Source organism: Tursiops truncatus, chromosome 17, assembly GCF_011762595.2.
Source record: "Tursiops truncatus isolate mTurTru1 chromosome 17, mTurTru1.mat.Y, whole genome shotgun sequence".
NCBI classification, from domain to species: Eukaryota; Metazoa; Chordata; class Mammalia; order Artiodactyla; family Delphinidae; genus Tursiops; species Tursiops truncatus.
Genome location: NC_047050.1, coordinates 45,974,219 through 45,999,141, shown reverse-complemented (window position 1 = coordinate 45,999,141; position 24,923 = coordinate 45,974,219). Strand labels below are relative to the sequence as shown.

At 41.3% G+C, this 24,923-nt stretch overlaps 1 protein-coding gene across 4 annotated transcripts in view; it reads right to left on the bottom strand.

Moving 5' to 3' along the window:
- Positions 1-1,409: 1,409 nt before the first annotated feature.
- Positions 1,410-24,923, bottom strand: part of FZD6 (frizzled class receptor 6) — a 57,325-nt gene continuing 33,811 nt past the window's right edge. For 2 of the 4 annotated variants that reach the window (XM_019925023.3, XM_019925026.3), the window contains one exon: positions 21,292-22,807. In XM_019925023.3, the coding sequence (XP_019780582.1) occupies positions 22,639-22,807 (169 nt within the window). In that variant the 3' untranslated portion in view covers positions 21,292-22,638. Of the gene's footprint in view, positions 2,728-7,378; positions 7,560-21,291; positions 22,808-24,923 lie in introns of those variants that run through there. The other 2 variants (XR_012327300.1, XM_073794653.1) reach the window with 2 other exon arrangements.

The following is a 24,923-nucleotide window of genomic DNA, read 5'->3' as shown; positions in this document are numbered from 1 at the left end:
ACATTGGGGATTATGGATTAAAGTCCTAGGTGCTATTTCCAGAGTGATCTTTCCTGAAGATTTCCAAATGTTCTACATATTTTCTGTTCAAATATTTAACTTTTTTTCCTATCGAACTATTTTTTTTAATCAAAAAAAAATTTTTTTTAAAATTTTTGGCTGTCTCACGTGGCATGCAGGATCTTGGTTCCTCAACTGGGTATAGAGCCTGTGCCCCCTGCAGTGGAAACACAGAGTCTTAACCACTGGACCACCAGGGAAGTCCCACTAGTGAACTATTAATGCATTTCTTATGTCATAAAAACGCCTTTTTTAATAGATGTTTTTTCATACAGTTAGTAACTTTTTAATTTAATTTCATTTTTGGCTGCATTGGGTTTTTGTTGCTGCATGTGGGCTTTCTCTAGTTGTGGCGAGCGGGGGCTACTCTTTGCTGCGGTGCGCTGGCTTCTCATTGTGGTGGCTTCTCTTGTTGCAGAGCACGGGCTTTAGGCGCACAGGCTTCAGTAGTTGTGGCTCGCGGGCTCTAGAGTGCAGGCTCAATAGTTGTGGCGCACGGCCCCAGCTGCTCCGCGGCATGTGGGATCATCCCAGACCAGGGCTCGAACCCGTGTCCCCTGCATTGGCAGGCAGATTCTCAACCACTGCGCCACCAGGGAAGCCCCCAGGTGTATCTTTGATGCATCAGTTGATGATAAACATTTCAAAGTATCACATAATCACCGCCTGTCAGTCCAAAATTTCACTTCAGCAGCATTTCTATCTTTGTAAACAGTATCTGGGCAATTATTTGATAATTTTTTCGTATTATCTAAAAAAGTAGTGATAGTAATGATAAGAACTCTTAAACTTCGTATAGTTGAGATACATATAGAAATAAATGGGCTGAAAGTGCCAATTGTTTAGAATCAGTGGGACACTTACTAGAATTAAGGTGGAAGGACTTTTGTATTGGTCAAGGTCTAGTCAGAGTAACATAAACCATGCTAGATATTTCAACCAGAGGAGATTGAATACAGGATATTGTATTGTATTTCCAGATGTTGGAAAGCCAGGATGCTGAGGTAAATCAGACAGTTACTGAAGGAAGCAGCTGCCACACCTAGAGCTGGAATCCAAAAGAGAAGAGTCTCTGGGGGAGGTCCTAGAAGGTAGAGCTTGGAGGAAGTCCCAACCCCGACTCTAGGGTGCCTAGTTGGTCCTTAGACTTCTGGCTGGAGCGCCAAGTGCATAGTATTTGGACCACCAAGGAGGTCATGGGCAGCTGGTGCTGGTACCTCCGAGGGAGTATAACATGGCTGCTGCCAAGAGAAGCTGGAGGCGAAAGCTGTAGTTATCCTCTGCTGAGTTACTTACTCAGTACTTTTACCTGGTACTTATAAAGTGCTCAATATACATTAGCTATTATTATTTTTATTATAAAAGTAGGGGATTCTGTATAAAATTAAAGGAAGCCTTGATTTAATAGATGACAACCTACAAAACAATTGTATCATTCAGGATCCAGTTAGGACACAGAAACCACTCCGGGTATTTAAAACAGAAGGAATTTAATGTAGGAAGTTGACCACAAAGGCTAGAAGCTCAGCAGGGGACAGTGAAGCAACCCCAGACTGGTCATAGCTATAAGCTGCTACCACTCCTAAGCTGGAGAGACATAGGTGACCAGTCAAAGCTGGGATCATACTGGGCCTGTCCATTGGAAGCTGGAGCCAAGGAAGAGATGAAGCCACTACTAGAGAGGGAAGATGATCAGTACTCTGGCTTCTCCCCTTTTGCCACCCTCCAATTTCTGATGGACCAAACCCAGCTAGAGGAAGAGAAAGGAAGGGAGGGAGGGAGAAGAAAGGAAAAGTAGTGATATTAATGATAAGAGCCTGGGAAACAGACAGAAGCTTGGAAACAGCCTGCAGAGGTCAGCCTCCTGGGATACAGAGCAGGGCAGGAGAAGCACAAAGAACGGTACTGAGGGCACACAGCACTGATAAGTCCTGAAACGGGGGACTGAATTCCTCCCTCCACTGGCTCGAGTTCACACAGTCAGCAATAAAATCCAACAGGGTAGTGGCTTCACTTACATTCCTGAATCCCTAGATTACCAGACTGTTCAAATCGGTATTAAATGGTTAATCTACCCACATCCTGCACCGACAGACATTAAATATACATTTCCCTTACCAGCTCACGAGTGACTGGAATTTTTATAGTCCTAAAAGAATAAAATTTCATGGAAAATTATAGAACCGAAATCATTGATGAAAGATGAGTAAGAGTCCCTTGCCCACGATCGTGGCAAGTACATTCTACATGCATCCTGTTTTATTTGTGCATATGTATACAGCTGGAAGCTGGCATCCTTTGTAGTGCTTGAGGGCAAGCCCTGGTCTGTGTTAGACCAGAAGAGTTACACTTCGAGTTACATTTCCTTTATTCTGAGTCACAGCATGCTACATGCTTTCTACTTGGGTAGTCTTGCATTTCCTGTCAAATCTTCTTCCTTTTTCTTAAGTTACCCAAAGCTGTGTACTTTCTTTCCCTCTTCATTATGCCCTGTGTACAGAGGTTTTGAAATCAGCATCCTCTGAACAGACTCTGCATTGTAAGAATTCCTTAGAAAATTCTTCACCGTGGACATCTGTGTTTGAAAATGGTCAAGATTAAAGACGTTTCTGGACAGTTCAGATGAGTCTTTGCAGCCTGTGTCTCTTTCCAGGCACAAAACACTGTCTGTTTTATGACAAAAGAAAGCCAAAGTAAGCAGGATATTTGGAATTACATCTTAAAACATTTAGGTTTACAAGATACATCCAGGTCTCCTGTCTCCATCCACAGATATCCAACCCCATCAGCTAAAACGTGGATTCTGGTTACTTTTTTCTCCAGCTCCCCTGATATGATTGCTTTGTTGATATAAAGTCAGACCATTGCAATGGAAATTGAAATAAGCCAGTAATATTAATCTCCTCCCTCACCTATCAGAGTTTTTATCAAATGACAAAGCAAGCTGAATGCAGTTTTACAACTCTCAAATCTGTCCAATAGAGGATGCTAAACAGTGACAAAATGGGAATTGACTGGTGACAGGTGAGAGAAAGAGATCAAGAGGTTTGGATACAAAACACGAAATGGGTAAATGTCCAAAGAAAAAACAAAAGTTAATGGAATAGGGTACTTCCGTGGTGGTGCAATGGTTAAGAATCCGCCTGCCAATGCAGGGGACACGGGTTCAAACCCTGGTCCGGGAAGATCCTACATGCCGCAGAGCAACTAATCTCGTGCGCCACAACTACTGAGCCTGCGCTCTAGAGCCAGTGCTCTGCAACAAGAGAAGCCACCACAATGAGAAGCCCGCGCACCACAACACAGAGTAGCCCCCGTTCGCCGCAACTACAGAAAGCCGGTGTGCAGCAACAGACCCAACGCAGCCAAAAATTAATTAATTAATTAATTTTTTAAAAAGTTAATGAATAATTCATTGTCAATTATGGCATAAAAGTTAGTGGTCATAGGACTTGCTACCCACTGTGTAGAATTTAAGTCTAGGCAAACTCCCTTCCCATGTTCCTTACCATGATTTGAAAATAACCCTTTGGCAACATTAATAATACTTTGGCAGTATTATCAGAATCATCAGAATTACAGAATTATCAGTGTTATCAGAAACATCCTCTTACCACTTTCCCTTCTAACTCTTGGCTAGATTAATGATTCCTATTTTTATGGACACTGCCCCCCCCATTTATTTATGGATTCTGTGGCAAGCATGTTTGAAATTTATAGGTGACCCAAAGCTGGAAGAGATAGCTCAAGTTGTCTGCACTAAAGCCAGATGGGAAAGATCAGCTTTGCAGCAGTCTCTGAGAAAAAGATCAGGGAGGATAGATCTGGGGGTGAGGGGAGCAGGGCGGAATTAGCCACTGGCTAAGTGAAAACCCAAAGAATTGTTATACAGAGGAAAGTCATCTGACACTGAATAATGAGAGAGCATAAAATGTCTCACTTATTCATTAAACAGATATAAAAGTCTACTCACCCCATCCATATACAAATTTCCTTTGGATCTTAAATTCACCGATTAGATGCTGCCACTAGTTGTGTGTGACTCCCATGCCAGGGGTGATAAGAAATACCCTGGAGCTTGACCTCCTCAGGGTTTCATTGTGAAATCTCTTCATTAGGTAACTGGAGTCTTTGGCACAGACCTTAATTTTTAAGTGATCGCTCCCTCGAGCATCACAGGAAGTTTGTACTCGTGTCCTAGTCCTTGCTACCACTTCCGTTTAGGTAGAATTCTTCTGAGAGCAGGGTCACATCCTCAGCATCTGCTTGGTATGTCTCCAGGAGCTTCAGCTTCTTGGTAATCCTTTATTAAGTGTCTGATGACATGTCAAGGTTGTGTTTGGAATGTCAGATTCTTGGGCTACCTCCCAGTCCCCTTGCCTCCCCAGCCCATATTCATGCACGTAGACAAAGGCAAAGTCCTGAATTTCTGCTCTGATTATAATTTTATGGCTCCATATTTCACAATTATCAAGGCCAGGATGATGTAGCTACTATAAACAAAGGTAATCTCAGTGGCATTATAACCACTATAAGAAACAAATCCATTGACAGACATACACTGTCTTGCATGGCGAAGAACTTGCTGGAGTACTGTATTCTCTTCTAGGCAACAGGTTTAAGAGGAACATGGGCAAATACAGCACAGGAATGTTTCTAAGTAGAATGAGCATGAGTGTAAGGGGGTTTAGAAACCATCTCAAAGAAGCAACAGTTGAAAAAATCTGAGCATGGTGGCTTAAGAGGAGACAAGATGAAAAAATCTGAAGGGCTGTCACAAAAGGGAGAGAAGAGCCTTGGTCTATTGCACTAATAGGGTGGTGTAAACTTCTCTGAGAGTCATTGCTACGTTCCAGGAAGTGCGAAGAGTGGAAGTGATCATTGAGGATGTTGCTTGCGTTGCAACAGACATCCCCGTGTCCTGGCTGTGGGTAGGCAGGAACAGAGGTGCTGTCAGAACGTGCAGTGGGGGAATTCCCTGGTGGTCCAGTGGATGGGACTCCCAGCTTTCACTGGTGAGGGCCCGGGTTCAATCGCTGGTCAGGAACTAAGATCCCACAAGCCTCGTAGTGGTAAAAAAAAAAAAAAAAAAAAAGTACGTGCAGTGGTACCTCTGTGAGGCCTCCTCTTTGGGGATGGTTCACATAGGGCAATTTCAGTTGATTCTGGAAGACCAAGACTACATTCCGGAAATAGGCATGTGGACAAAGCATCCCCCTACCCCCCAACCTCTCCACCAAATTAGGCTTTCAGAACTGTCTAGCTAGAGAGCCAGCCCTTACCTCTTCTGGTCTGCTATTTGCTTTACCTTTCCATTCTATTTTTAAAGTATAGGACTTTATTAGACTGCGGTTTTGAAACTCACCTACATTTTAAAAGCTATTCCTTTCCAGTTCAAGGACAGATAGACTTTGGATTTCAGGACACATGCTGGGCAATACAGATTTATTAATTGAATAACTAAATATAGACTAGCATTCTTCCAGAGGCAGAAACATGAAATGACCCTGTTGTGTGTTCCCTTTCAAGGGTAAGAGCATTCTTTCCTGAGTCCTCCCTGTAGACTTCCTTCCAGTCTCACTGGCCGGGATTGTCTCACATGCTTGTTGCCTAAAACAAATCTCTTTGGCAAGAGAAATTAACTCTGTGGGGCTAAAAAGAGACTGTGCCTCCCCTGCAGAGCATGGCTTCTTGGAGGACAATGAACAACATTTGGGTTCTATTAGCAAAAGAAAGAAGGGTGAGTGGCAGGCATAGCTGGTTGACTATTGGGTAGGCACCTGAGTGTATCTGCCACAAGATAAGATAAACTGAAACCCTCAAAGTGACAATCTTGCCATTTCCCCCTTCCTGTCAACCTCAGGAAAGTCCTTGGTTTATTTATCCAACCAACCATCAGTCATTTCAGTTCTGGATATCTTTTGGAAATGGGAGATTCCTGGGTGACAGGCTTAGTTAGGGCAAAGCACCAGAGGAAGTAAACCCTTAAGTTCAGAGGATGTATCACCAAGTTCCATTCATAGATATTAACCCATGATACCTACTCTCTTCTTGTACTGGTACTTTCCTAGTATACAAAGGCCAATCAGAGAACGAGCTCTAATTTTAGGGGAATAGCACCATCTCAGTGTGGTTGCAATGGAATGTTCCTGAGAAGATCCATTTTTATGAGTGTCTTATGCTAAGTCCAAGAAGCTTGCACACATTTTTCTGCTTACTCAGTGTCTTGTCTGTAATGTTTGCTTCCCCCCTCCACAGTAATTCTAATCGCAAAGGAATGTGCCTTTTCCTTCTGGGGTGATCATCTGGGGGGCCCCACTTTCCAAAGAGCCTGTGTAAGCCTGGGAAATGCCACTGACGAGCGAAGGTTTTCTGGTCAGTCATTCTTCCATGGGCATTTTACTGTCTCTTGATAATGTCTCAGGTGAAACTTAGGTTCTCCCCTGATGCTCATGTTCTTTCCTAGGCTCATTACAGTCTCCACGTTCCTGAAGGATCGGTCCATTGGTAGAAACTCAGTTATTAGACACTGGTTTCCAAATTACTATTAATGATTGCTATCATGCCTCTATTATAATAATCACTATTGTACTTTAGCTCACTAGTTGGTTGTTTCCACACCAGTCTTTTTTTCCACTGATGCGGTCGTTATTTCCACGCCAAAGAAGAAAGTATGAGTCCTTGTGATGTTTTCTCCATTTACAGAGTTCTCCACCAATTTATCTATTTGAAAGAGGTATAAGATGATTGCTCCATTCCTTCTTCTGCTCTGCTTGCTGTAGTTCAGTGCATCAGTAAAAATGATATGTATATGCAGTTTATAAGTTTATAAGTTAATAGTTCTCAGTAAAACACCTGCCTAATTGATCATCACCTTTCATAAAATATCTTTTAAATGTATGTAGATAGAAACTTTGAGTTTTAATTAGATCAAAAACTTTCATGGTAAGTACTTAGAGAGGATAACACACATATGGCAATTAACCTTTTATGTCCTTCAGTGCTGTCTAATTTTTTTATAGCCATATTTTTGGTTCCCCCAAAGATTTCCAAAATGGCAAGGATTGTATCTGACATGTCTTTGTATCTTTGACAATACTTAAAGCAATGTGTGGGGACACATAATAGATGTTAAATAATGTGCATTATATTGAACTGAAATTCTAGCCTTGCCTTCCTATGATTCCAGAGTAGCCAAAACAGATGGGATGAGGATCAATCTCTTCTGAAATCTGTCAACAAAATAAAGTTAAAAATTCGGCTCAACAATGAGAAAACAAATACCCCTATCAAAAAATGGGCAAAAGACCTGAGCAGATACCTCAGCAAAGAAGATTTATAGATAACAAATGAGTGTATGAAGAGATATTCACATCATACGTCATCAGAGAATTGCAAATTAAAACAACAGTAAGGTACCACTACATACCTATTAGAATGGTCAAAATCCAGAACACTGACAACACCGAACGTGGAGCAACAGGAACTCTCATTCATTGCTGATGGGAATGCAAAACAGTACAGTCACTTTGGAAGACAATGTGGTTGTTTCTTACAAAACTAAACATATTCTTACCACATGAGCCAGCAATTATGCTCTTTTGTGTTTACATGAGTTTAAATGAGTTGAAAACTTACGTCCACACAAAAACCTGCACATAGATATTTATAGCAGCTTTATTCATAATTTCCAAACCTTAGAAGCAGCCAAAATGCTCTTCAGTACGTGACTCCAAGTAAATGACATTCTAGAAAAGGCAAAACTATGGAAACAGTAAAAAGATCAGTGGTTTCCAGGAGTGGCAGGGTCAGAGGAGGAGGGAAGGATGAATAGGCAGGGCACAGAGGATCTGGTGGGCAGTGAAATTATTCTGTATGATAGTATAATGATGGACACACGACATTATTTATTTGTCAAAACCCATAGAATATACAACACCAGGAGTGAACCCTAATATGAGGTGTGGATTTTGGGCGACAATGGTGTGCCCATGTAGGTTCTTCTATTGTAACAGATGTACCAATCTGGTGAGTGATGGTGATAATGGGAAAGCCTATGCCTGCGTTGGGCAGGCGGTATATGGGAAACCTCTATACCTTCTGTTCAACTTTGCCGTGAACTTAAAACTGCTCTAAAAAAAGTCTGTTGTTTTTTTTTTTTTTTTTAATTGGGTATGATTGTGTAGAGTAGTATCGTGTTGAATAAGGTCTCCATGAATTTATGGCTCTGGGTCATTTTTTGAACAAAGTCTTCCTAGAATTGCCATTTCCCCCTTTGCAGAAATCACTTTGAATGTGCAAAGCAGATCTGTATGGAGTGGCATTTCTCTAAGTATGTACAAAACAGTACAGGAACTCAGGGCATAGCCAAAAGCTTTAAACCTGTCATCTAAAGGTTCTGTATCTGTTTCATTTTTTCTCACCAGGCCTCAGATTGGGAAAAGCTTTCAGCTTACCAGTTATTATTCTGTTCTACCATCATTCCCCCATGTTTATAGCAGAATCTTCAAGCATTTCACACTGAAGGTTGAAGTCCCTGAAGGCATAAACCACATTTCCTCAGCCAGCTGGTTACTGCTGTCTTCCCTGCTGACTCCTGACCATCAGTGATCCCCAGATGTGCCCACTCTGCACAAACCCTACCATGTCCTCTTACTTTGCAACTCATTTTGCAGTATAAACAAGCTCAAATTCAGTCGTATTGGGTGGAATGATGTAACTCTAGTTGAGATCATCAGAGGTCTGATATACACATTCTTATAATATTTCAATAAACATTCATTGAGCATCATTTTTGTGATAGACACTTTGTGTTGGGGGTTCTGTATCACCCCCAAGGAGCTGATTCTTATATCAGTTAAGATGCTTTCAGCAGCAGGTAACAGAGAATTGTGTGGCGTAAACAATAAGGAAATTTCTTTTCTCTATTAACATGAAGTTCAGAGGGAAGGCTGTTCCATGTGACAACACATGATCAAGGATTCGGATTTTTTCCATTTTTCTGTTCTGCCACTCTTAGGGTTTTGGCTTTGTCCTCACGTCATCACCCACCCCGGGGGGAGAGTCAGTCCAAGTGTCCCTGCTGCATGCAACAATGTTGAGAGGAAGAAAAGGACCATCTCTCATGATGTCTCCTTTTTAGGAGGAAGAGAAACTTTCCCAGCAGCCCCCAGCCCTTTTACATCTCATTGGCCAGAAGGGGGTCACAAACTCAACCCTAAAATAATCCTTAACTAGGGAAAGGTGATAACCACAATAGACTTCAGCAAATCAAGAAGACTCCCCACGTAGACTAGAATTGCTACGTGAGTCAACTGGGGTAGTTGGTAATGAAAACAGATGGGGGAATGAATGTTGAGTTGGTAACCAACAGCTCTGGTTGAGGACACAGGTATGTATAACAGGATGCTAAAGATGACTGTTCCCTTTTCCTCAGAACTTTGGATGAAGCCCGAGTAGAGGACATATCCCCGCACATTCTACGGGGAGATGCTAGAAATGCCTGTAGTACAACACTTGACCCCTCAGCAGGCCTAGCCTCATACTCACCCCCTTCAGACTATGTACCCTTTGTGTACTCATGGCTCTGGTTGCCTTTGCTCAGCATAATATTTTTGAGATCCATCTATTATTACAAAATCAGTAGTTTGTTTCTTCTTATCACTGAGCAAAATTCCATGGTTTGTTTATCCATTTATCAGAGATTATACCCCATCAGCATTTACAGTTTAGGATGAGTGAGTGAGTGCATCAGCTCCTTTCCAGAGAGCAGGATTTGGCCCCAGGGGCTAGAGCTCTGGGGTGTTCCCACTACAGAGGGATGACCCCCAAGGCCAGGAATGTGCTGAGAGCAGACGACACTGTGCCAGCGAGCTGCTTCCACCGGTGGAGGGGGACCAGATGCAAGCCCCAGGGAACTCCTGAGGATTCCCTAAGAAGGTGAGAAAGTACAGATTTCCCTCTCCTTATAACTTGTCACCAGGGCTCATTTTGTTCTGAGATTTTTGGGCAAGAATCCAAGTTATACCATGGGCTGCTGCAATGGAATTTTTCCCCTCCTGCCTGACAAAGTCCTGGAAAACAGAAGGCAGAGGGAGACAGGGAGGTTCCCCTACCGTCTCAACCCAGCAGGACACATTATTAGCAAACTCTTGGCCTTGAAGTTAGGAGTCAAGTCCAGTATATCTATTTCAATTCCAATTTTCTGTTGGTGTTACAGTAATCCTAGACCTCAGCACGTCCAGAGCTATGAGCTAAACATTTAATTCCTTCGTATATTTAACTCATGTGGTTATGAGTCACTGTTAATACATTCAACAGATATGCCGGTCTCCAAGCTGAATATACAAAGTCAGGGTTTTAAGTGTTTTTCTTAGTGATTTACTCATGTCTGCATACCAGCCATCCAGCTTGGCTGATCAAAGCCATCTTGAAATATTTAACTTAGAATTCAGTATAGGACTAAAACATGTCAACTATTTCTAAGATCTCTATCCAGAGACACAGATCACGCATCAAAGTCAAGTTCCAAACCAAGTTACAGTAGGAAGTAAAATCAACTATGTATTTTATACATTAATATTAAACATGGAATAAATGAAAATTTACATCATGTAGGAAATTTTCATGCATATAGAAGTAAGTATATTGTGTCTTTTACAAACTTGAAAAAAAAAAGGAATATTTATCTGGTGAGCAATAATTTTCTTTCTTTCTTTCTTTCGGCCACACCACGCAGCTTGTGGGATATCTTAGTTCCCTGACCAGGGATCGAACCTGGGCCCCCGGCAGTGGAAGCTCGGAGTCCTAACCACCGGTCTGCCGGAGAATTCCGGGACTGAAGCCTTAACCTGTTTCTGTCTCCAGACAGCCGGTGTCAGAATTGAATTAACTGCTTGGTGGTGTGGAAAATACACCCACGTTGGAACAGATTTTCTATAACCTGCTTTTGTTTTTCACCAGTGCTACTTCCTGGACTTCTTTTCCTATGAATATTTAGAGTTACTCCTTGTTCTTTTTTTTTTTTTTAAGGGATTTTTTTTTTTTTTTTTTTTCGGTACGCCGGCCTCTTACTGCTGTGGCCTCTCCCGTTGCGGAGCACAGGCTCCAGACGCGCAGGCTCAGCAGCCGTGGCTCACAAGCCTAGCCGCTCCGCGGCATATGGGATCCTCCCGGACCGGGGCACGAACCCGCGTCCCCTGCATTGGCAGGCAGACTCTCAACCACTGTGCCACCAGGGAAGCCCCCTCCTTGTTCTTTATAATATTTTCACAGTATTCCATTCAATGGAATGAATTATATAACTAGTTGCATATTTGTAGACACTTGTTTCTGTTATAAATGATGCATCAATCAATATCATTGAATAATATTCTAGTATAAAGCTTATCCCTATCTGAATTTACCTTGATGGTTTATTCAGTTACTTGCTTATAGTCTGACACCCCCTGGGATATGAGCCCCATGAAAGCAGGGGCTTGTCTCTTGTTCCTCATTATATTGCTAGCACCCAGGAGAGTTAATATTATTTGTTGTTATTACTGGGAGCACTTGGACATTTCTAGATCCCTTCCACGAGGCATGAAAGCCGAGGGGAACGTGGTGACAGGTAGCTACTTCTGCTCTCTCCCTGCCTAGTTCCCTCACTTAGCCACTTAGAACTCTTTTCTGCCTAAGCAGTGCCCTTTTGGAGATTTGCTTCTCTGAAACCTTCAAAGTTTCCAGTCTGAAAATTAGGAACCAGTTCAGGTCTCTGGAATTCCACCCCCCACCCAGCTTCTTTCCTTTTTACAACTTATCTGGCTGCATGGGGTAGGTGGGGAGCCAGGACACGTTCAGTCACTCACATCCCTAGACCCCTTTGCTCCTGATGGAATCCAATGGATTATTTCCCATCTGTGTATCTTCTTTGGTGATGTGTCTATTAAGGTCTTTTGCCCATTTTGTAAATTGGGTTGTTTGTTCTTTTGAGTTTTAAGGGTTCTTTATATATTTTGGATGACAGTCTTTTATCAGATGTATCTTTTGCAAATATTTTCTCTTAGTCTGTGGCTTGTCTTCTAATCCTCTTGACTGTCTTTCATGGGGCAGAAATTTTTAATTTTAATGAAATCCAGCTTATTAGTTATTTCTTTCATGGATCATGCCTTTAGTGTTATATCTAAGTCATCTCCAAACTCAAGGTCATCTAGGTTTTCTCCTATGTTATCTTCTAGGACTTTTTTGTGTTTTACATTTAGGTCTATGATCCATTTTCATTTCTGTGAAGGGCGTAAGTTCTATGTCTAGGTTCCTTTTTTTTTTTTTTTTTTTGCATGTGGATATCCAGCTGTTCCAGCACCATTTGTTGAAGTATGTGAATTTTTTCAATCTTTACTTTGACCTAGCCAACCCTGATTAGCAACACAGGGTTTCAAGAAAGCAAAACCTGTCTTTTTCCATTTGATTTACCAAAATCTCTATGGCTCGTCTGAGCGGTTCCTCGTTTAGTTTTACCGCCTTCATTTTCAAGACTGCATGCTAAATTTTTGTCTTTGGAGGTCTCTAATAAATGATACCTCCGTCTGAAAGCAACTGAGAGACTGATACAGAAGTCAGACAGATGAAGATAAAAATCCTACTTTTGTTAACATTAAACACCTACCGGAGAATGTGGCTTATTGTGAGAGCCACGTGGGCTCGCGTGTGCTCCTTGCCTCCTGACCCTCCAAAGTTTAGACCTCAGAATGGGTCACCCAAAGGAAAACTGGAGCTTCCAGAACAGACTCATTTGCCTGAGTGTGCATGATGGAGGCTTGATGTGGGGTTTTCTTAGAGGTTCCCAAGCTTACACCCACTCCTATCACCCCCCAAACACCCCCCTACATTTAATAGTTATCCATTTTAAACTGGAATGCCAAGAGCACCCTTTGCTTTCCTTCATGAATAGGCTTTTACAACCAGGAAATGATGCTGTTTCCAAATCCAAAGTGATATGGAATAAGTGTCTTAGCAAAATATTTTAAAAAACAAAGTTGTATTGTTGTCATGGACCCCTGTTCTTTGTATGAGACACATAATGTTAACTGCTTGGTGTATCTGGAGTCCTGTTCCAGGAGGAGTTTGCCTGCAGCCTGGGGTCCGGACAATGGCTGCCTTTGGGACCTCACCTCCACCGCCTGGAAATGCTAAGGAGGGACGGTAGCACCTGCCTCTTGGGAGGAACACAATCCAACTTGGACACCAGCCTCTAGTTTTGCAGAAACCATAAAACTGAACCAAAACATACAAACAAAATAGCTACTGGGAGTTCCTGAGTTCAGGTTTACAGTGTGTATGTAATCTTGCCAAAATATAACTTACCTTTTCTTCTTGGCTTGTTTCTCGAGCTGAACGGCAGACCCAGCAGTGGCAGGCTCTCATGGCCCACAGCTGGGCCTTGTCTTTGGCTGATATATATAGTACTCCTATTGGCACATTTAGTGAATCTTTGGTTTAAGCGTCAGGTGGTTAAGCAGGTTATTTTTGCTCCTGGCAAACATGTTAAGAGGAGAAGTTGACTCACCTGGTCTGGAGGGAAAAGACCATGTCAATTGCTAAAATCAAGACCTAATCCCTTAGCAGTTTAGGCAGCAGGAAGGTACAGACAAGAAACTTATTCCCTTCACAGTCCAGCCTAAATCTGGAACTACTAAGCCAGCTGGGAACGGTTGAGCAAAACTAGGTGGTCCCAAGAGGACCTAGCCAGGCTGCTAGGACAGAGCCAGCCATAAATAGCCAACTTCTTTCTCAGATCCGTGGGCCCCAATCGCTCAGCCCAGGACTCAGGAGCCTGGGCCAACTGCATGGCTCTAAGGGGTGGGTGACTACACGGGGGGAGTCGCTAGAGAAAAGCAGGGGTCTGCCTTCTTCAGAAAGCCACAAACGCCTTAGACTCTCCCTGACTTTCAGATCCCAGACTCTAGCATTCACTTTTGACCAGCTTCTCAACCTGAAATTCATGAACACAGAAACAAGTTGTATGTTGAATTACCTACTGCTGGAGCACTTGAGGTGGTGGTGGTCTGTGTGTAGCGGGGTGGGAGGGTGGAGGGGTGGTGGATAGAAAGGATTTGACATTGTGGTTGTTCAGCTGAATTCAGCCTACTGCAGCCTCTCTTCCTTTCCTCGTGTCCCCCCGTATCACACTCTGTGGGGCTGGTCCTCTGGTCCTCTGTCTCCCAGTGCTGGATCAAGTCAGCAGGCCTAAGCTTTATTTGTGGGGATGGGAGTAGAGTCTGGGGAAGGGACATTCTCAAAGCCCATATGCTGATTGCCACCTAAAGGTTGTTTCAGGGGCAGAGAGAAGCACAGGAGGGAGGAAGCAAAGGGAGTTTGAACTGGATGAGCTGGTGGCCTTTCCAGATCTCACTGGTGTGGGCTGCTGCCCCTCCCTGGCCTGTAGGTGTGCACATCAGTGATGCAAGGACCCTTGAAGCCAGATGTGGGTGGACCCACTGTGTCGCCATTAGCTAGACATGTGCTTAGTAGATCTTCTCTTAAAAAATTAATTCTTAATTATACCATGTGATATATTAATAGATCTTCCTTATAAACATTTAAACATTACAGATCAGGCTAAAGTCTGCTTTGATCATCACCTGTGATGCTGGTCCCCTCCACAGAGATAACCCACATTACCACATTTTCCAGAGTCCCTGCTTATGTAACTAGAGAAAACATACAGCATTATTCTGCAGCCTGGGGGTTGTTCACATACGTGCTGTTACCCTGTAAGTATAGTTTTGCCACTTGCTTTTTTGTGCTGAGCAATATTTTGGAAGGCTTCCATGTCAGTGCCTTTAGATTTCATGCTAATTCTTTAGATGTTCTTACCTCTTGCATGTGTGAAGTCAGCCCCTTCCGTCACGCTCTATGCTTGCTGAATGGAAGGGACATCATCTTATACTGTCTTTGGTCTCTTCAGGGCGTCCAGGGTATCCAGACTCTGCCCTGCCTCCAAAGTCCCCAAGGCACCCTGTCCCTGAGACAGGCTAAGACCTGGGACCCTTTGCTGAAGTGCTTGCACTTGGAGAAATGTCTCTTTGAGCCACGGAATACAAAGAAACTAGAAGGCAGGGGTCCCCAACAATTTTGGCACCAGGGACCAGTTTTGTGGAAGACAATTTTTCCACGGGGGCAGTGGTGGGGGATGGTTCAGGTGGTAATGAGAGCGATGGGGAGCGATGGGGAGCCCCGGATGAAGCTTCTGCTCACTCACCGCTCACCTCCTGCTGTGTGGCCTGGTTCCTAACAGGCTGCAGACCGGTACCGGTCCACGGCCCGGGGGTTGGGGAGCCCTGCTCTAAGGGACTGAAAATAATTGCATGCCTGCACAGTTGGGGCAAATTATGAACAGTAAGGTACAAAACGACCAAAACCCAGCTTCCACTCACGAGGTGCCAGGAGCAAAGCAGGGGCTGCGCAGGATCCCTGCACACGGCACCACCCAGGGGCGGGCAGACCACCTAAGCCGCCCCTCTGGCCTGACCCGCCAGTCCTCCCCCACCCCCCCAATTAAGGGACCAGCCCACCCCGCCTCGGGGGGCAAGCAAGGGCACCTGTTACTGGTTTTCCCTCGCTCATACTGCAGCGTGAGTCTCAGCAAAGCCTTGCCTGAATTTCTCATCTGGCCTCTTAGCAATTTCTATTGATTAAGGACACTGAGAACCCTGGTCGGTAACACCCCAGTTTTGGATGTGCTGCACGCCCCTCTCTTGGATTTTGCTTTCATAAAGAAAACCTTTGGATCTCTCAGTGTCTGCAGGGCCAGCCTGGAAAGCCCTACCTGGAGTCTCAGAACAGTGACAAAGAGGCAGTGATGACTCAGTTGGGGAAACACAGTCCTCCTGTTTTGTTTTACTGTACTTTTTATTTGCACACAGCCTGCCAACTAGGTCAGCTCTAGAAACACAGTGTGTTATTCTTTTTCACTTGGACTCTGAACTAACAGAGGTGGCAGCTAAGAGGCTGAAAATGCCAGCAAGGGGTTTTGCCAGTGGTCAGCTTGGTTTACAGGCTCTGGAGGTTCCTGTTTTATGAAAGTTTTCATGCGGGCACTGGACTGGCCATTCAGAAGGACTGAAACCACTAGGGAGCTTGTACTCTGCTGGTGACTTTTCCCAGATAAAGTCTGGAGTCTATATATTCAGATTCATATATTTCCTGACCGTGAAACTAATTAGCTCCTAGAATAGGCCCCCAAGGAAATAAACTCACAACTAGACAGTTTTGCTTTGGTTCACACTGTGGAAGATAAAATGGAGAAGATATTAAGATATTTTATTTCCTTTTGAGTTTAGGAAAAAGTTTTTCTTAATCTCTGTTGATTTCATACCTCTTTTCTCAACATATCCTAAATGTAATAGTATGCAATAGTGTATTTATAAACATAGGTATTAAACGTAGGGTTTAATAAACACTTTGCACTTAGGTATGTTAAAATCCAGTATAGGGACTTCCCTGGTGGTGCAGTGGTTAAGAATCCACCTGCCAACACAGGGGACACGGGTTCAATCCCTGATCCGGGAGGATCCCACATGCCGTGGAGCAACTAAGCCTGTATGCCACAACTACTGAGCCTGCGCTCTAGAGCCCACGAGCCACAACTACAGAGCCCGTGTGCCACAACTACTGAAGCCTGCGCACCTAGAGCCCGTGCTCCACAAGAGAAGCCACCACAATGAGAAGCACATGCACCGCAACAAAGAGTAGCCCCACTCGCCACTAGAGAAAGCCCGCACACAGCAACAAAGACCCAATGCAGCCAAAAATAAATAAAATTAATTAATTAATTTTTAAAAACCCCAGTATAAGTGAAACCAAATAAGTAGGAATTATTTAAAATAGGACCGCTGTAAATGAAAATTAACTATGGTATGCATTTGGAAGATAGTTTATCTGAAAAAATTTCTCCAAGATGTTTCTATGAAAACTTAAGTAGGTTAACCCACCCTCACCCCCTCCTTTTGTGGTGGAGAATTAGAAAACCTACTTAGAACATTTTCCTGGTTTTCCCTTTTTTTCTTCTCGGGATGGAAAATAAAAACCTCCAATTTGCCTGCTAAAATGTATTCAACTAGCAATCATTTTTTCATTTGTTTTCATTTCTAACTAGTGTTTACAACTTCCAGTTCCGCCTTCTTTTTCTTTTATCACCCTTCTTTCATACTGCTTTCTTTGGTTTCCACTCCTCCCGTTATGTTCACAACAAACTTTACTATGCCACTTTCATTACTGTTTAGCTCTGCGTCCCAATGTCTTTTGATACTTTTGGATTAGCCTTTTAATCCTTTCTTCTCTTTTCTCTTTGTTGATTCATTGCTATTGTGAGTTAATGAAAGTGTGACTCTTCTGCACATGATAAATCCCAGTGGCCACTGTAAAAAGCTTTAGCATCTGGAATTTTAAGTCTTTGACCTGCGGTGTGAGCAGTGAGGTATTAAAGATTATGCTTTCCATGCAGCAAAGTAACAGCAGGGCTCCTGTGGTTATTAAAAAATTATATCTTTCATTTCCTGAGAGTACCAGTGTTTAACTGCCTTGGCAGCGTTAAAACTTTCCAGCAGTATTAACTGGAAACTCTCACCAGTGGTATAGTTCCGAGAAGTAAGGAAACACTAAAACTGTGATTTTGATGATGGGTGGCAATCACAAGCTGTTTTCCATCCAGGTTTTCAAGGAGAGTGTAGGGCAAGCTTCCTTCTGTACCACGAATAGCCCAGCAGTGATGGATCCCAATGAGGTACTGAGTTTTTTTGAAAGATGGCATTCCATAAAGTTCTGTTGAGGATTTGTGGCTGTCATAAAAAGCAGTGAAATGCTGCTTTATCACATCTTTACTGCTGTTGAGTTCAGCTGCACATTGCTCATGCCAAACTTGTCATTGTAAATGTAAACATATTACATAATTTAGGTTAAAACGTTCTTGGTTAAAAAATGCTATGTAAATTCTTATAAAAATTAATATCGCCGGCTCTGAAATAGCAGGCTCTTTTTGCATCAAAGACTCTCGTTCCACAAAAAAGAGAAACTGCCCTTTTCTTTTGAATTAGATGATGGTTTTGAAGTTTGTAATTAAAAATGAATACTTAAAAAAATTCAAGCTTACTGATTACAAATATTATGCCATGGTTGAGACATCATTTGGAATATAGGTGGATATAGATGAAAATTTTTATCCTAAACAAGTCACTAACAAATCAAATCCAGCAGTATATTAAATGATAAACCATGATCAATTACAGTTATTCAAGGCATGAAAGGATGACATTATACATACTAGGAAAAGCACTGACTATGTCACATTTGTAGATTGAAATATTGCTGTCCAGTTGCTCATTAAGCCTGTTTCTTCGCCCTCCCAGGCACACACCTAGACCACATTTCTTAGCCTCCCTTGCACTTAGGTATGGATCCTTTCCTGAGTTCTGTCAAATGGAATGTTAGCTGAAAATGATGTGAGCCAGTTCCGCTCCACCCATATTTGTGTGTGTGTGCAGTCGGTTACTCTTTGTCTCTCTTCCTCCACCTGCTGGCTGGGTGCAGAGAATCTGAAGCCCTAATGGATGGCAGCGTCACAAGATGGAAGAGATGGGTCCTTGAATAATCACTTGGAAGGCTACCTCAAGGACATCTGCATCTGTCGTGTGAGTGGTAACAGTTTCTTAAGCTACTAAAATTTTGAGGTTTGCTAGAGCAGTTAGCCCCCTTGACTAATACTGATAACAAAAAGTCATTTGATAAAATCCAACACCTACTGCTAATTAAAAAAATTGTCAAATGGAACAGGATTCTTTATTGTTAAAAATATCTACCTTATATCAAATACAAACATCGTTCTTAATGATGGAGTACTATAGGCATTTTCATTAAAATAAACAAGAATGCCTGCTGCTACCACTATTAATGATTACTGGCTTCAACAGGTGAGAAATGAAATTATCATTATTTGAGATGAAAAGATCATCCACCTAGAAAATCCAGGAAAAATCAACTACAAAATTATTAGGGACTAAGGGACTTTAATAAAGTCATCTGTTACAAAATAAAAATTAAACATTCATATATTTTCTATGACCTTTAAAAAGTAAATTATATATCTTCCAATATATAAAAAAGAGTCATAAAAACAGGAAGATACTACTTAAAAAGAGATAAAATGCTCTGTGAAATTAAAAAATGATAGCCAAAATAAAAATTCAATAGAAATTTAGAAAAGTTTGAGATATTTTCTTAGAAAGAGAACAAAAATTCAGAGATGAACAAAAGGAGAGGGAAGATAAGAAAACTGGAGCATCCATCCAGCTGATGAAAGGGAATTCCAGAGACAAAGAGCAAGCAGGAGGAGGAACTTATCACATACGTAATTCAAGAATATTCCACTGAATTGAATGACAAAACTAAAGCCCATGCTTTACTCAGATTTTGTTAGCTTTTATCTAATGTACTTTTTCTTTTCTAGGATACGTTACATTTACATCATGTCTCCTTAGGCTCTTCTTGGCTGTCACCGTTTCTCAGACTTTGTTGATCTTGATAGTTTTGAGGAGTACTGGTTTTGAGAAGTATTTTGTAAAATGTCCATCTGCCTAGATTTATGTGACTGGACAAGTCATGACTAGAATGAAGTTATAGATTTTGGGGAGGAAGATCACAGAGGTCAAGTGCCATTTTCAGCACACAGTGTCAAGGGTACATACTCTCAACATGACTTACTACTGTTGATATCGACCTTCACCTGGTGGAGGTAGTGTTTGTCAAGTTTCTCTGCTGTAACAAATACTCTTCCCCCACCCTCTTCCCATACTGTATTCTTTGGGAGGAAGTCACTGTCCAGACTGTCCAGACTGAAGGAGTTGAGGGTCTTATACTGCACCTCAAGGGTGGCATATCTTTATAACTCAGTTGGATAAACACCTAGGAGTGTGATTGCCGGATCATATGGTAAGACCTTATTTAGTTGTGTGAGAAAACGCCCAACTGTTTTTAAAGTGACTATACCATTTTGCATTTCCATCAGCAACGAATGAGCGTTCCTGTTGCTCTGTAACCTCAGCAGAAATTGATGTCAGTTTCTTGGATTTTAACCATTCTAATAGGTGTGTAGCGGTATCTCATTATTGTTTTCTTTGCTATCTTTTTAAGTTATAGGAGTTTAATGAACCTATGCCTGGTAATTTAGGAGTATCTCTGGATCTTTTTCTCTTGTCTGATGCTTGTGCCAATTCTTGTTCATGTATTGTCTTTTTGCATACCTATGTTTGATTATATGATGGACATTACATTTGAAAAAGTATTCACAGTGTATGTAAAATGACATTTTCTTCCTCCACAGAAGATTTTCATCTGTTTCTGCCTGGTGCCTGAGGGTACTAGTCATCCAGAACTACAGTATTCTAATTCCAGGGTTAGAGATTTTTCTAGTCCACCCAGATAACAAAGTAGGGTTGCTTTCCATATAGTTCATCTTACTCCTAGATGTATCCCTTGGAGGTCAAAATTCTGACTCCCTTCTCCTTGTCCTCCAGACTTTGAGGCTGTTAATAGCACTGTTAATGCCTCAGCCAGCTTTTCCAAATCATCAAATGCTCCCTAGGCAAAAGAAGCACCAAATGTTGGGCTTGGCAGTATGAATTTCTCTTCTCTCAGATCTTAACCTGGCAATTTCACATGATCTTATTAGATTTTTCTAATGTTTTCAGGATGATCTTGTTTTATTTCCCACTGTCAGGAGTGAAAGCAGGGTCCTGGGTTCCCTTTGCTTTACCCCATATCCCAGGTCTAAAACTGGCTTAAAAAAGTTATGACAAATATAGCTCTATAATTATATTTTGGGAAGAAACTGTGACAAAGAGAAAATAACACAAGTCCTGACTGTCTTCTCCTTCTCTAGTTAAAAAGAAGCTACTGGTAGGGCTTCCCTGGTGGCGCAGTGGTTGAGAGTCCGCCTGCTGATGCAGGGGACACGGGTTCGTGCCCCGGTCCGGGAAGATCCCACATGCCGCAGAGCAGCTGGGCCCGTGAGCCATGGCCGCTGAGCCTGCGCGTCCGGAGCCTGTGCTTCACAACGGGAGAGGCCACAACAGTGAGAGGCCTGCATGCCGCAAAAAAAAAAAAAAAAAAAAAAAAAAGAAGAAGAAGCTACTGATCTGAACAATTATACCACTTCCTGGGCCAGAACCACTGTGCATAACCACAGAATACTCCACAATCTCATATACAGAGAAAATTTTATTACTGAAAAGGTCACACAAAGTTTTTGTATACAAAGTTAAAAAATGTGGAAAAGTTAATATTTACAACCTTTTTCATACAGTACATGATAATTTTCTTTTTAAGCTTTAACAGAATGTTAAATAGAGAAAAAAAACAAAAGTATAAGGAAACCTTGTTCAAGGAATAATAGTCATTGGAAACAAAATTAAGAAAATTCTTTAACATTTCAAAGTATGTTATATGAAATACATTTTATTCTGTTTATCAGGACTACATTTTTTCCATTTGTTTGGCACTAACACTGCTAGCACATTTCTGATGTTCAGCAAAATCCTATTTAGCTGCAGAGATGAATTCTACATGATGTCTGAGAAAGATACTGCACAAATACAAAGGGTATGTAGTATTCTAACTGTTAAAAAACAAAAGTTAAAACAAAAGTATAAGCAACTGTAAATGGTCATACAAACATAATCTTGGGTGGTCATGATATATTAAAAAAAGGAAATCAATTGCACTTGGCTTAATTTAAAAGGAGTAACATTTCATCTACTAATCCTTCAGGACATTTTATTTTAAAAAATCAGAAGGATCAGCCAGCAGCATAATATTATCAACAGTGGACACTCAGTAAGCACCTTATTTCAGCTGCATAATAGATCTGTGAAATTCCTAAACCAACTAGACTTTATAAAATTCACACATTGAAGATGATAAGGTAGAGTAAATGGATTTTTTTAGTTGAATTCCCATTATAATATCTTTTGGTGTATCAACTATTTTTTATATTATAAAAGAACACTATTTTTCAATTTTCTTAGAAATTCAGTGTAAAAGCTACCAAAGCAGTGCTAAAATAAGGTACTGGAATAACGTAATAAAAATATTTGAAAAGACTTTCTAGGATTTCTAAAAAAAGCTCAAAACATATAAACTTGTTTTCAAATATATAAGAAAAAGATACAAAGGTAAGTTTTAAATACTTCAGCAAAGAAAAATCTTGATTTTATACCATAAAAGTGAAATAGCATAGTACAACTTAAAATACTTTCAACAAGAGTAGAATCTTCATAAATAGAAAAGGAAGGTTCCTCTAATACTCCCTCCTCCCACACAACTTAAAAAATATCATTAACCTGCACATTTCCGTTTTGGGGGTATACTGTTGTCAATTAACCTTTATGTGAAATGAATCATATTCTCAGAATCTATTGTTTCCAGTGTAACAGGAGGCAATCTAGCTTTAAGTGCAGAAGAAGAATATAACAGTGATTCTTATAAGACAGCGTACTGTCACCTCCAGTGTAACAGGATTCACTTCTTAGTAACGCGATAATCTGGTTTTCAAGTATCTGAGTGACCACCAGTGCCCTGCTCTTTTCCAACTCCTGACGCTGAGTGAACAAGCAGTGATGTGCAGCCTTTGAGGCTGCTTGGCTCTGAAGACCTGGGAACATGCAAGCTGTTGCTCTGCACTGGGCCAGTTTCAGTGACATCACTCTTTGGAGTTACCCTAGGTAAAAGAACAAAAGCTGATGTACATACACACCAAAGCACAAATGTGATGCCAGTTGTCCTCATAATTGCTGTTTTTCTTTCCATGAGTTTTACTCCCAAGCAGTATCCACTTTTATCAGAAATAATTAACTCTTTATGTATACTCTTAACTCCTCAAAGTACAAATAATTTATTTTCAAATACAATTTTTGCTAACTTCAGAAACTTCATCAAGCACCACCCATGTATGGGCTGAGCATGGTGTCTCATGGGGAATAAGACAGCTTGATTCCTGCCTTCAGTTTAGCAAATTTTTTATTGATTTCCTACCATGGATTGGACACCGTATAAGAGGTTGGGAGCACAAAGATGAGTCCGACCTCAGCTCTGCCTTCGAGGAGTTTACAAATCTAGTGAAAGATAAAGGCATGTATCTAATCATACATAATCCAGTATGCAAAAGCTGTTGGAGGTACATTTGGCCTATTTGGGAGGAGATGAGGTAAGACAACCTTGAGACCTTAAAGTAGTCAGCTGTCAATATTTTGGCTAATTTGATATTTACCTGTGTTTGGATCACCTATGACCATTTGGAAAAATTAATTAAAGATAATGTCAATATCCTTTCATGTTCAGAAAATAAAAACATTTTATAATCATCTTCATATAAAATTACAAATACCTTTTATTTTTTTTTTCTGCATCTATTGAGGTGATCATATGGTATTTATTCTTCAGTTTGTTAATATGGTGTATCACATTGATTGATTTGCGTATGTTGAAGAATCCCTGCATCCCTGGGATAAACCATGCTTCATCATGGTGTATGATCCTTTTAATGTGTTGCTGGATTCTGTTTGCTAGTATTTTGTTGAGGATTTTTGCATCTATATTCATCAGTGATATTGGTCTGTAATTTTCTTTTTTTGTAGTATCTTTGTCTGGTTTTGGTATCAGGGTGATGGTGGCCTCATAGAATGAGTTTGGGAGCGTTCCTTCCTCTGCAATTGTTTGGAAGAGTTTGAGAAGGATGGGTGTTAGCTCTTCTCTAAATGTTTGAAAGAATTCACCTGTGAAGCCAGCTGGTCCTGGACTTTTGTTTGTTGGAAGATTTTTTTTTTTTTTTTTTTTTTTTTTTTTGGGGTACACGGGCCTCTCACTGTTGTGGCCTCTCCCGTTGCAGAGCACAGGCTCCGGACACCACAGGCTCCGGACGCACAGGCTCAGCGGCCATGGATCACGGGCCCAGCCGCTCCGCGGCATGTGGGATCTTCCCAGACTGGGGCACGAACCCGTGTCCCCTGCATCGGCAGGCGGACTCTCAACCACTGCGCCACCAGGGAAGCCTGTTGGAAGATTTTTAATCACAGTTTCAATTTCATTCCTTGTGATTGGTCTGTTCATATTTTCTATTTCTTCCTGGTTCAGTCTTGGAAAGTTACACCTTTCTAAGAATTTGTCCATTTCTTCCAGGTTGTCCGTTTTACTGGCATAGAGTTGCTTGTAGTAGTCTCTTAGGATGCTTTGTATTTCTGCGGTGTCTGTTGTAACTTCTCCTTTTTCATTTCTAATTTTATTGATTTGAGTCCTCTCCCTCTTTTTCTTGATGAGTCTGGCTAATGGTTTGTCAACTTTGTTTATCTTCTCAAGGACCAACTTTTAGTTTTATTGATCTTTGCTATTGTTTCCTTTGTTTCTATTTCATTTATTTCTGCTCTGATCTTTATGATTTCTTTCCTTCTGCTAACTTTGGATTTTGTTTGTTCTTCTTTCTCTAGTTCCTTCAGGTGTACGGTTAGATTGTTTGAGATTTTTCTTGTTTCTTGAGGTAGGCTTGTATAGCTATAAACTTCCCTCTTAGAACTGCTTACGCTGCATCCCACAGGTTTCGAATCGTGTTTTCATTATCATTTGTCTCTAGGTGTTTTTGATTTCCTCTTTGATTTCTTCAGTGATCTCTTGGTTATTTAGTAATGTATTGTTTAGCCTCCATGTGTTTTGTGTTTTTTACGTTTTTTTCCCTGTAATTCATTTCTAATCTCATAGCTTTGTGGTCAGAAAAGATACTTGATATGATTTCAATTTTCTTAAATTTACTGAGACTTGATTTGTGACCCAAGAGGTGATCTATC